Raw genomic sequence first — 12991 nt, 5'->3', positions numbered from 1 at the left:
TGATGTTGCAAATGCCAGTAATTTGACAAGCGCAAATGTTAGTAAAACGTGTTGCATGATTCATTTGAATACTCTCCTCCCATAAATTTTGCGTCTGAAAGGAAAACTTCTACAAATGCATTTTCAATAAGGTCAGGCGCAAAAATAACTGTGTCCAAACCTTTTCAGAGATAATCCTTTACTGCGCGTCTTTAGTAAAACCTGACAGTATGATTTTATTGGCACAAACTGTTAGCTTTCTGGGTCTTGATGCAGGGTCAGAAAGCTCTTGGATTTCATCAGAAATATCTTAATTTGTGTTCTGAAGATGAACAAAGGTCTTACGGGTTTGGAATGACATGAGGATGAGTAATTAATGACAGAATTTTCATTTTTGGGTGAACTATTCATAAACATGCACTCAATGGATGTCTTTGACCACTGCACTTGTGCCTGGTCTCTTTTGCAGCATCTTAAAGATGACAAAATAAAAATAAAAAATTGTTGAGTCAACTTCAAATAATGTGTTACCCTGCTGCCTTAAAATTTTAAGCTCAGTCAACTCAAATATGTTTAGTCAACTTAGAATGTTAAGTTGTACTAAGTCACAACTTAGATACTAAACTAATAATTTGGTTTGTTCAACTTAAAAGCTGGATCAAGTTGGATTAAGTTGAATCAACTCAAATATATAAGTTGTCACTTAGTACAACTTAAAATTTCAAGTTGACTAAACCTTTTTGAGTTGACTGAACTTAAAATTTTAAAGGCAGCCAGGTAACAAATTATTTTAAGTTAGGACTGAACAAATAGTTTTTTCCAGTTAAAAGTTGTCCAATTTTTTAAAAAACGCATCTTAAGATCTTGTATTATTTTCCAGTTAAACCACCCTGCATGAATGTTTTAAAAAGCAAAAACTCATTCTGTATGTATGGTCTTAGAAGGATAAAAACATTTCAACTTTTCTGTTCCATTCAGATGCACCTGGTCATAATGATCTTAACCCTTGTGCGTCAATAAAAAAAAGTTACACATAGGTCCTTAGTGGACAAAAATGTCCATGTCAAAAAAGTGTCACAAAAAATTTAAAAGCTTGACAGCACAGACTTGTTTCATCTCATTTTAAAGAAGACCCAGAGCAGATTATTGATGAAGTAGAAAATGTTTAAAAAGTGAAACCAAAAGAAGTTTATGAAAATGCTTTATGAACAATATTTTATACAAAATATATATATACTTAAATTTAAATTAAATATATATTTAATGAAACATGTTAAACTCTAAACTTGCTAGAAAATCGAAGTCATTAATCTAAACAAGTTGTGCTCCAAATTTGAGGTTGATATCTCAAAAAATGAGCTTTCAGTAAGATTTTGTCTGAACGCGGTACCAAATTTTCCCCATTAGATGCCAGCAAAACTCTGCTGGTGCACACAGTGGTTGGATTTTTGACTTTCAGTAGAGTTATTCTCTCTCAAATATTACACACGCACAAACACACAATGTTATTTTTATGACACACATACAAACCACACTCTGACATCCATACCAACACACCCACACAATTATATTATATTACATAATTACTTATCCAATTGGCTCTATAATATGCAGAAGCAGAAAACGGGAATAAAGACAGTATTTGCTTTATAGGCTAAACCTGGAAAAAAAATGGCACCATCTGTTAAAAAAAAAAAAAAAAAATGCAATTTTGAAGCCTTGCCAACAGAATGAAAGTCTATTAACAAAAAATGCACCATTTTGCAGTTAAATGGCACTGTGATTAAAAATAGCATAGTTATTAATGGGTTTCAATGGGGATATTTTTGTCCTTAAGGTCCTGAGAGGAACTATTTTTTGTACCTAGCGCAAAATAGATTTATTAAGCTGGCACTAACACAGGAAAAATGATTTTTAAAAAAAACTAAAAAAAAAAAAAAAATCTGAAAAGAACAAAAATGTCCAAAAGGTCGCACGAGGGTTAAACGCAAGAATGCATCCTGTAATCATGTGCAAGTCTGACAGTTCCTGGAAGTTGAAAACAACGAACTGAGGCAAACACCTACATGAGATTATGTAAAAAGATAAGTGTGTAGTCAGTGCTGTTACACTGCCAGAAAAAAATGTGGAAAGACGGTACTGTTTTTGTACCATATTAGACCATGTAGGGTCATAGTAGTGCCTTAGATGCAGAGAATCAAAGGATACAAAGGTAAAGCTTACATAAAGTTACACCTTCAGTACTTACTCAGGGAAAACACACTCTCTAAGACCAAACATAGTTGCAAGTAAGAGATTCATCATTTAACCTGAGGTTAAACTCCAGCCCAGATCACTGAATGGTCCAGAATGACTAAGAAGACTTAATCCTGAATGAACGTGGTGAAGACTGCAGAGCGCACTGTTCTCTTGATATGTTAAACTCTGAATTCTGTACTGCTTGGGATGAGCAGCCAGTGCGCCCACAACGGGACGGGAAGTGGGACCCCCCTGCTCTGGATGAGGACCACTTCCTGTCGAGTTTCCCATGGTGATTAGCTATTGATGTCACCAGGAGGAGGAAATCGATTCACTCTCACTGTGCTTCCAGGAATTGAGAAGCAGAGAGCAGATTGCCTTCATCTCTCTTTCTTGAGCTTCTACTGCGACCGAATGTTCTTGTGAATTAAGAATTGACAGATTGTCTCTTAAAGAAGGAAAGAAGATGGAAGACTACAGAGATACGCATCATAAAAGATGATGCGATGATGTGATCCAACATTCTTGAAACTAAATTCCATTGTTTTTTTGTTTTGTTTTGCTTTTGTCACTCCATTTACAAGCATTTAATTGGTGCAAAATTCAGCTTATAATAGCAAATCAAATATAAATAAGCATATTTGTTCTCATTCAAAGTGGACAGATCATTTGGAATGTGTCTGGTTAGGACACTTTGCCGCATTCTAACTATAGAGGTTTGAAATATGTATGTTCAAATAATACTGTATCTCTGCTAGAGACAGAAAGAAAGACAGAGGATGGGGAATCCATGCTTTCTGAGATCAAAGCTTCCTCTGATCATTCTCTCTCACACACAGAACCACTCAAACGCAGACAATCCTCCAGCGTTCCTTCACACACACATACACACACTGCCTAAAAAGACAGTTTCCATACAAACAGCTTTATAGCCTGACATATATGACAAACACATCCCACATAACAAGAAAACACACAAAGCTTTGAAGCTATTTCTCACTAATATAACGGCTTTCAAGATTACGATACATACAATTCCCTTAAAAGCAGTAAAAAATTATTTTCTATGTAAAAAATGCATTTTTTATGGAAAAACCTATTAGAAACAGGAAAACCTATTCTAGTACACCACAAAACCAAATCAAGCCTTTGTAAAATGGCATATTAACACAGTTTCAGTAAAATAATCTTTACATTGCTGGTAGGTTATATTACCCAAAGTAAACACTCTTTACATTTAAGAAAACAATTATTTAAATATGCGAAGCGTTCTAAGCTAATGTGCTGTCTTCTCTGAAGCACAACCGTGCTCTGCAATTTGTATCAATAAAATAGCAACACCATTTAAGAGGTACATTATCTTTCTCAACAATGAGTTGATAGAATCACTGTTTTTAAAGTAATTAAACTCTCAGTTTCACTGTTAATCGTGAAATGCGGCAGCACAGATGGAGGTAATTCAAATATACACACGCTCTTTCTCCCGGGCCTGTGAATGAACACAGACTTGATGTATTACACTCTACTGTGAACAGAATATCAAACTAGAGGTTGCTAAACTACAAGCTTACCAGATTTTTTTTCTTTTCAGAGTAGAGACAGAGCATGTGCGCAGTTTCCAGGTTGAGAAAAATAAGTAAAACACTTAGCAGATATTTCTATATTTTGCTAGTGTGAAGCTCTTATTGGGGGATTATGTTTCTTGATATCAGGCAACCACGATTGTGTTTGCCTGCGAGCCAGATTAAACTTTATTTTAGCCTACATATTATATTTACTCTAAACCTTGTACTTTTAGCATTTTTCTTGTATTCAAATTAAGTGTGGTCCACTACTGCATGTGCTCAACCCGTATTATTGCAGGTCCTTAAAGGCACAATATGTATGATTTTATGGCTAAAATATCCAAAAACCACTAGAACAGTGTTATATATTTTGCTGATTTTTGTACTTACATGATCCCAAAAGTTGGTTTGAATGTTTAAATCCAGAGAAATAAGCAATTTTAACTAATGTAAACGGACCGTGTCATTGCGTTGCCTGCCAATGACGTCATAGACCCTTAATTTTCTGGTTTTATTTTGTAGAAAACATGCAATAGCCAAAGGCACTTTAAAGGAGAAGTCCACTTCCAGAACAAAAATTTACAGATAATGTACTCACCCACTTGTCATCCAAGATGTTCATGTCTTTCTTTCTTCAGTCGTAAAAAAAAATATGTTTTTTGAAGAAAACATTTCAGCATTTTTCTCTATATAGTGCACTTCTATGGTGCCCCGAGTTTGAACTTCCAAAATGCCGTTTAAATGCGGCTTCAAACAATCCCAAATGAGGTTGTAAACAATCCCAGCTGAGGAAGAAGGGTCTTATCTATCATAAAAATAATGCAATTTATATATTTTTAATGTCAAACGCTCGTCTTGTCTTACGCTGCCTCAATTCCAGATTTTTTTTAATCCATGGACATGATTTCTGCCCGAGTCCCGATGGATTGCATAGGCAGTGGGGATGAAGACCATAACTTCCATGATTCCAGACACAAACACACCATCATCAAACTACACCTTTGATTCTTTGTTTGTTTTGAATATATGCACCCTCTAGCGGCGAAAACTTACATATTGTGCCTATTAGGTTACATGGGATCAAAAAACTATTTGCCAACTAGGACATTGTTGACATTTTTTTCAGTGTTGACGTTGTTGATAATGCGGACTAATCATTTCAGCCCTACATCACACAAAAATATGCACACACAAATTCTCTCAAAATTTCCAAACAAACAGCTTTGTAGTTTGGCAACCAAATCCCATACACCAACAACAGACACAAAGCTTACAGTTAAAAAATAGTTCACCCAAAAATGAAAATTAAAAGCAAAAATGAAAAGCCATCCTAAGTGTATAAGACTTTCTTTTTTGAATACAATCAAACTTATATTAAAAAATAAGTTTGATTGTATTCAATCAAACTTATTGTATTCAATCAAACTGGCTCTTTCAAGCTTTATAATGGCAGTGAATGGGGTTTAAGATTTTGAAGCCCAAAAGACTGCATCCATTCATCGTAAAAAGCACTCTGCATGGCTCCAGTTAAGGCCTTCCGAAGCGAATCGATGCATTTGTGTAAGAAAAATATCCTTATTTAAAACTTTATAAACTGTAATCTCTATCTGCCACTAACTTTAAGCACGTTCACGTTCACATTCTTTAATATAACTCTGACTGTATTCGTCTGAAAGAAGAAAGTCATATACACCTAGAATGGTATGAGGGTTAGTAAATCATGGGGTAATTTTCATCTTTGGGTGAACTGTCCCTTTAATGAGGACCTTTCATTCACTAAATTAATTATCATTTTAACATATTGTTACCTATTTTCTATGCCTAATCCTAACATTCAAACGTCCTCACAAGTCATTTTTCATTTATTTTTCCATTCAACTTTTAGTTTTGAATTGTTTTTTTTCAATTGTGGATGTCCCCAGTTCTCCCAAAAATGTTCCCAAAGGGAAGGTTTGTACGATTTAGGTCACTTCTTGGTACAAAATTTGTCCCTAAAGTATAACCAAGTAAACACACACGAGGGTTGCCTGAGGAAACCCTGGACTGAGAACAGAGTGTTCCTCTACTGTGTTTCACTTACTCTCAAAGCTAGATTAATTATTCATCCATATGAGCCCTTAAACCATTCACACACTCTCTCTCTCTCACAACTGAGCATGACAACTTATAGCTAGAGCAAAAGTCGTGTGGACTTCTAGAGGAACAAGATATCCTGCCCACACACACTGACCTGTGTGTTAACGTCCATGTCGGCCTCCAGCAGCACTCGAACGGTTGCGTGATGGCCATTTCGTGCAGCCAGATGTAGAGGTGTGTGCTTGCGTATATTGCAACTCATAAGGTTGGGGTGGGCGGTCAGCAGCATTCGGACCACCTGCAGGCGGCCGTACAGGGCGGCCAGGTCCAGCGGTGTTTCTCCTCGACTGTTCCTCATGCTAGGGTCCGTCAGCTCCTGAAGCAAAACACGGACCACCTCAGAGTGACCGTACTGAGCCGCACAATGCAGCGCTGTCTCCTTTTCAAGGTTCTACATCAGAAAAAGAGAGAGAGAAAGACAGCATGTTACTCTAACAGAAATTCTCTCTGAAGCATCCATTATCAAAACATGAGATGTCATATAACCATGACAACTGTCTGTCAATCACTTACTGCCCTAAATAAGTCCCATAATGCATTGCAACTGGCCTAAGGCGATTGTCAGGCTGTTTTTACACACAAGACAACACACAGCAGCACAGCCTGATCACATCCCTCCATGGCACAAATGTAATTCAACGCTGTTTAATGATAATACAAATCAAACACAGCTGGTTAAAACTGATAACGACAAATTACTAGCTCTCGGATTTTAAAAAAAAATCTTAATTTGTGTTCCGAAGATGAACAACAGTCTTGTGTTTGGAACGACACGAGGGTGAGAAACTAATGACAGAATTTTCATTTTTGGGTGAACTATCTCTTTAAAGGTCGACTAGTGGGGGGTTAGTAGTGACAGAAATAAAAAGAGATATGTCTAGACATGGCTTACGACTCTCCTTTATTGTAAGTCTTTTCATTTTCATTAACTTCCAGGACTTCCAAGTCTGATTGTTTAGAAATGTAATAGCACAACTCTCCCTCCAGGTGGTGTGGGATGAGTTAGCGGTTTGTTAAAAGCTGTAAACCTACAAGGGTAATGAGAAGCTCATCTAACAGACTGGAACAGTGCATTCACAAACAGGCCATAAGCTAAAGATGACTCAACAGCGCCCTCTATTGCCACTATTGCACACTGCACTCATTCTCTTAACTGTGTGTGTGAGTGGGTGTGTGTTTAGAGGGGTGCTCCAACAAACCCAAGCGAGTGAAAAATGTGTGGTTATGTCTGTGGTATGACGACAGAACAAGCATTCGTGCAGGTCTGTCAATAAACAAGAGAACCGCAGCGAGCGGCTGCTTTAACTGCAATGACTTATTTCAAGAAAATGGGTTCCTTAATTAGCCAGACATGATTGAAAATGATGATAAGAGACTCCCAGTCCCTGAAGCAGCACAAAGAAACAGACCTGATACTGCAGACAGATATCTCTCGCTCTCTCTATCGCTCTCTCATATTCTATGCCCGGCCTTTCTTCCTTTAATCTCCCTTTTTTCAGCCTTGAACACCAAACAAAACACACACACAGAGTAATTTCCTGCATCTATGAGCGCAGCCTCCGTCGTGCATCTGTATGTCGGCCAGACAGTGCAATATCCAGAGAGACAGCAGGCCGCTTTTCCACTCCATACTGTTCACGCCCTATTGGTTAATATCCAAGACGGGCTGTCATGATAAAACAACAGAAGAAGCGGCATTCGCATTCAATCGGTGAAATGACACATAATAGCATTGACGTATCTAGAACGATCGGCACTTTAAACGACACAAAACACATAATTAAAGTATAAAATAGACACACAGATACAACAAAAGTGCTTTGTTCACAGATGAAGACCCCACGAGTCTCATCTCTTAGTGGAGCACTTAAGCAGATGTACAGACAGACAGTACGGCCCACGGGAGGATAGAGGAGGTGTGGAGGAGCACATTAATCTTGGCTATCCTGTACAATCCAGTGCGGTTTAAGTGGATTCGGTGTTTGAGCCGATACTGTAGAATTAAAGGAATATTCTGGGTTCAATACAAGTTAAGCTCAATAGAGCATTTAATGCTGATTGACATAAAAATTAAATTAAATAAATATAAAAAAGATAGCCCTAATTTTCTTAAAAAAAATAATACCATGAAATAAAAAAAAGAGTTTTTTCTTACATTTATATAGAAATTTCATTATGATGATTTAAGCAGAAATGTAAAGCTTATAATTCTTACATTCATTTCTGTTAAAACTTGTGAATTATTTAAGCTATAAAGGTGTTCAAATAGTAATTTCACAGTCATTTTAGGGTTTTAGTGCTTATGACAATACGTTGTAATAAAGTTAAAACCGGACACAACTTCACACAAAAAGTTAGTAAGCAATTTTCTCAAACTGACATCATGTCTCGTGGCTTTACTACTAATAGTGAGTATTTAAATGCTAACTTCCATTGAAAGAGAAAAATAGAAATCACTTTTTTGTGGTAATCAACATTATATTCCATCCAAACACAGGAAACTAGGTGCTAAGTTGACCATCGTACTATAAAACACATGGTTCAACTTATTCTCTCACATATGCTTGCTCTGTTAACGCAGGAAGTGACCTCATACTACTGACCTGTGCTAAAGAGAACTGGGTTAGAGTGTTAACACTGCATATTTGACACCAGGACTCACAAACACATCTGGCTAACGCTGTGTGTGTGTGAGAGAGAAACAGAGGAATTCAGAGGGCTGTCTCTTGTGGGCTCAGAGGAGCTGGAGTCAGAGAAAACGGTGTAACCTTTCGTCCTCCCAACCAGAAAACAAAACATTCCTGAGGAATGCACAAAACTAGCCATTTTCTCACACTCCCTCTCTCTTAAACACATACAGAAGACTCATCCACTAAGGATCTATGTCCAGATGCTCAAACAAACACATGCTAGCTATTTAAACACTTCCTACTGAATTTTAACACAGAAGTATTTTTGAATATATTACACTACTGTTCAAAAATGTAGGTGTCATGAGAATTGTTTAATAATTTTATTCAGCAAGGATGCAGTAAACTATGGAAAACCACTTCTGACTTTTTTTCTCAGAATTGCGAGATGCAAATAGATATAAACTCACAATTCTGAGAAACGAAGTCAGAATTGGGAGATATAAACTTGCAGTTGACATTTATTCTCAGAACTGCATGATATAAAGTGCAGTTGCAAGTTGTAAAGTCAGTATTGTGTGATATAAACTCGCAATTGTGAGAAAAAGAAACTAAAAATTGCAAGATTTAAACTTGCAATTCTGAGAAAGTCAGAACTGAGATATAACTCTGAGACATAAACTCACAATTCTGATAAATTAAGTCAGAATTACGAGATATAACCTTGCAGTTGACTTTTTTTTTTTAATTGCATGACATAAAGTCGCAGCTGCAAGTTGTAATGTCAGTATTGTGTGATATAAACTTGCATTTGTGAGGAAAAACTCAAAATTGCAAGATTTAAACTTGCAATTCTGAGAAAGTCAGAATTACAAGCTATAAACTTGCAGTTGACATTTATACTCAGAATTGCGTGATATAAAGCCACTGTTGTGAGATGTAAAGTCAGTATTGCATGATATAAACTCGCAATTGTGAGGAAAACTCATAATTCCAAGATTTAAGCTTGCAATTCTGAGAAAGTCAGATTTGTGAGATTTGAACTCGCAATTCTGAGAAATAAAGTCAGAATTGTGAGATATAAACTTGCAGTTGACCTTTTTTCTCAGAATTGCATGATATAAAGTCACAGCTGCAAGTTGTAAAGCCAGTATTGCATGATATAAATTTACAACTGCCAGAAAAAAAACTCAGAATTCCAAGATTTAAACTCGCAATTCTGAGAAAGTCAGATTTGCGAGATATAAACTAGCAATTCTGACAAAATCAACTACTTGCAGTTGGCATTTTTTCTCAGAGCTACATGATATAAAGTTGCAGTCAGTATTGTGCGATACAAACTCGCAATTATGAGAAAAAAAACAACTCAAAATTGCAAGATTTAAACTTGCAATTCTTAGAAATTAAGTCAGAATTACGAGATATAAACTTGCAGCTGACCATTTTTCTCAGAATTGCATGTTATAAATTCGTAGTTGTGAGCTGTGAGTCGTAAAGTCAGTATTGCATGATATAAACTATATACTATTACTATAATATAAAAATATTCCAAGAAAAATACTTCAAGAAAGTCAGATTTGCAAGATAAAAACCTTTTTATCTCAGAATTGCGAGTTTATATCTCACAATTGTGACTATAGCATGCAATTGTGAATTAAGATGGAATTGTGAAATATAAACTTGCAATTCTGAGAACATATCAGTCTTCTTTACCCCTCAAAACTGAACTTTATAACTAGCAGTTGTGTTTATATCATGCAATTCTGAGGAGAAAAAAGTCACAATTGTGCAATTGCCTTTTCTATTTTTTTATTCAGTAGTGAAACAGGCTTCTATAGTTAACTGATAAAAAGTGACAGTAAAGACATTTATAATGTAACACAAAATTCTATTTCAAATAAATGCTGTTCTTTCTAACTTTCTATTCATGAAAGAATGCTAAAAAAAAAAAAAAATGTTTTCCACAGAAATATTAAGTGCACTGTTTCCAACATTGATAATAATAAGAAATGTTCCTTAAGCAGAAAATCAGCGTATTAGAATGATTTCTGAAGGACTGTGTGACGCTGAAGACCGAAGTAATGGCTGCTGAAAATTCAGCTGTGCATTGCAGGAATAAATTACATTTTAAAATATATTCAAATAGAAAACAATATGTTTGGATTAAAAACATTTTAATGTTATATTTCACAAAATTACTGTGTTCATTTTTGAACAAATTGCAGCTTTAGCGAGCATAAAAGAAAAAATCGTAGTGACCTCAAACTTTTAAACAGTACAACCTATAATAGCTCTAATGTAAAACTAATCTGACTGCTACAGCATAAGCATGCCCTAATTTAACTTATTTCCAAAAGAGGACATCCCAGAATGTCCCAAAGGAAGGTTTCATCAGATTTGGCTCACCTCTGTGGACAGATCTGTCCCCAAAGCATAGCCAAGTAAACACACACTCAAACAGAGAGCTTTCTCATTCCATTTCATTAGAGTCAAGCAGCTTTTGCCTCTGTGTAATAGGTCAATAAACTGAGCATCAATCTACAAATGGACACACCAACAGCTTTTTTATATGTGTTTAAACAAAACCAACCTCAGCCTTGTCCATTTATTAGCAAACAAAATCACCTTGTGTGTTTGAAAAGACAAAGTAATATGCACTTGGAAAGACATGACGGTGAGTAAAAACTGATAGAGCTTTCACTTTTGGGTGAACTATCCTATTCACTTAGCTGAGTGATATAAGTACTCTTCAAGTAAATTAGCAGAGACTTTCCTTAATATACGGTCATATGCTGTAAAATGGGCCTGTCACAGGCTGTCATGTTCCTTTCTGTGAAGATGCAGATCGCTGAGTGACAAATCACCTGCAGGTACGTCTGACGCGGATCTTCAATATGAACGTGGCAGAAATGCGTTGAGTGTTCAGATTGATTTTACGTCCTTTCAGGTGAAAGAATGATAAATGGAAGCTCTCCGCTTTTATTGCATTTACAAATCTGGACAACACAAAGACTCAAATATTCATACTTAGACCCTTTCACTACAGCACACAAATTCACAAAACTTGACATTCCTTATTGAAGGGTTTATAACCCTTGTGTGTTTGTGTTAAAACTATAAAACACTACCTTGAAATGATGGGGCTATAAACAGCCTCTATATAGCAGTGCGGAAATAATAGCATACCCTTTGACACGAAATATATGAATATTATATTCGGATATGAGTAATGTCCAAGTCATAAAAAGCTCAGCATCCCACACTGCAGTGTAATATACGCCATAAAGTCTGTGCCACCGGCTGTGTGTGTGTCCAGGTCTATGTATCATCACTATTGCTTATTGCTTGTAAAGTGCTGCACACACCCGTTTAGAGAAATGGATGTAAAATGGAGTGAAAGTAACTATTTTTAACATTTAGGATTATGCAGCATTCATAACTGACTTGAGAAGCAATCCAATTCATTTTGAGCCAATTCAAATCAACTTCTTTTCATGAACTGAAAACTCAAAAACAGGCCCTAATCATTATTAACAGACCACTGACAGTGTGAATGAATGCTGTGTACTGTCTTTGTCTCTACGAAACGCACTCACGCCGGCGGTGAAGTTCTATCCATCAAGCTGATGGTTTAGTGAGTTGAGGAGGGCTGAAGATTGGACGTAATTGTTTCTCCGGCTGGTGCGGTCATTAAGAGTGAGGCAGATGGCAGGAGAGAGCGTGGCATTCTTTCCTTGCACTGAGACAGCATTTTAACTGCAGGTAAATACAGGCCTTTCACAGACATGCTCTGATTCTGCTCAACAAACCCTCCATCAGCCCATCAATGCGCTGAGATGCGAGGAACAGGCCTCAAACTGTCAAAAACCTGGTAAGAGTGCGTATATGTGCCTGCTTGAAAACACAGGCACAGGTGTTTTAAGTGTTTATAAATGTGTACTATTAGAAGCAGACTAATGTAAAGTGCTTATTAGCACTCAATACTAGTGCTTGTTATTGCTCAGGTTTAAAATTTTCATTCTCCACTATTTTTTTTTTTTTTTTTGATGAAAGGGTGTGCAATTACTTTCCAGATGTATCATTATGTAAGTATGTATGAAAATATGCCACTAACTTATGAAACCCAAGCCATACCTAAAACAACTGAATATTTTTAGCACTTTGGGGATGGCCACCTAACAACCTAACAACCACACAGAATTTATTGAGACAACATAACTCTAATGTTCATTTGTGTTTATTTCATGCTATAACTAGTAGTAAAGAGGAAGAGATGACTGGTTCACATGCCACTTGAACTGAGACAATTGTATACTCAAGCCACACATCATCACTCAGTGAAAAATACAAAGAGGACACTGACAATGCACCAACAGACAAGAGCGGGTTACTTTTGGTAAGAAACAAGGTCTCTGCTTCCAAATTTTGTCAGTTTTTAAATAA

At 36.4% G+C, this 12991-nt stretch overlaps 1 protein-coding gene across 6 annotated transcripts in view; it reads right to left on the bottom strand.

Annotated features, from left to right (window-relative positions):
• The window catches only part of anks1b (ankyrin repeat and sterile alpha motif domain containing 1B), a 221244-nt gene that overhangs the window by 149690 nt on the left and 58563 nt on the right, over nucleotides 1–12991 (bottom strand). For 4 of the 6 annotated variants that reach the window (XM_051108157.1, XM_051108158.1, XM_051108156.1 and 1 more), the window contains exon 4: nucleotides 6013–6309. In XM_051108157.1, coding sequence (XP_050964114.1) covers nucleotides 6013–6309 — 297 coding nt within the window. Of the gene's footprint in view, nucleotides 1–2227; nucleotides 2403–6012; nucleotides 6310–12991 lie in introns of those variants that run through there. The other 2 variants (XM_051108159.1, XM_051108160.1) reach the window with 2 other exon arrangements.

This window comes from Labeo rohita, chromosome 4 (genome assembly GCF_022985175.1).
Source record: "Labeo rohita strain BAU-BD-2019 chromosome 4, IGBB_LRoh.1.0, whole genome shotgun sequence".
NCBI lineage: Eukaryota > Metazoa > Chordata > Actinopteri > Cypriniformes > Cyprinidae > Labeo > Labeo rohita.
The sequence above is the reverse complement of the archived record's forward strand: the minus strand, read 5'-3'. Positions and strand labels throughout refer to the sequence as shown.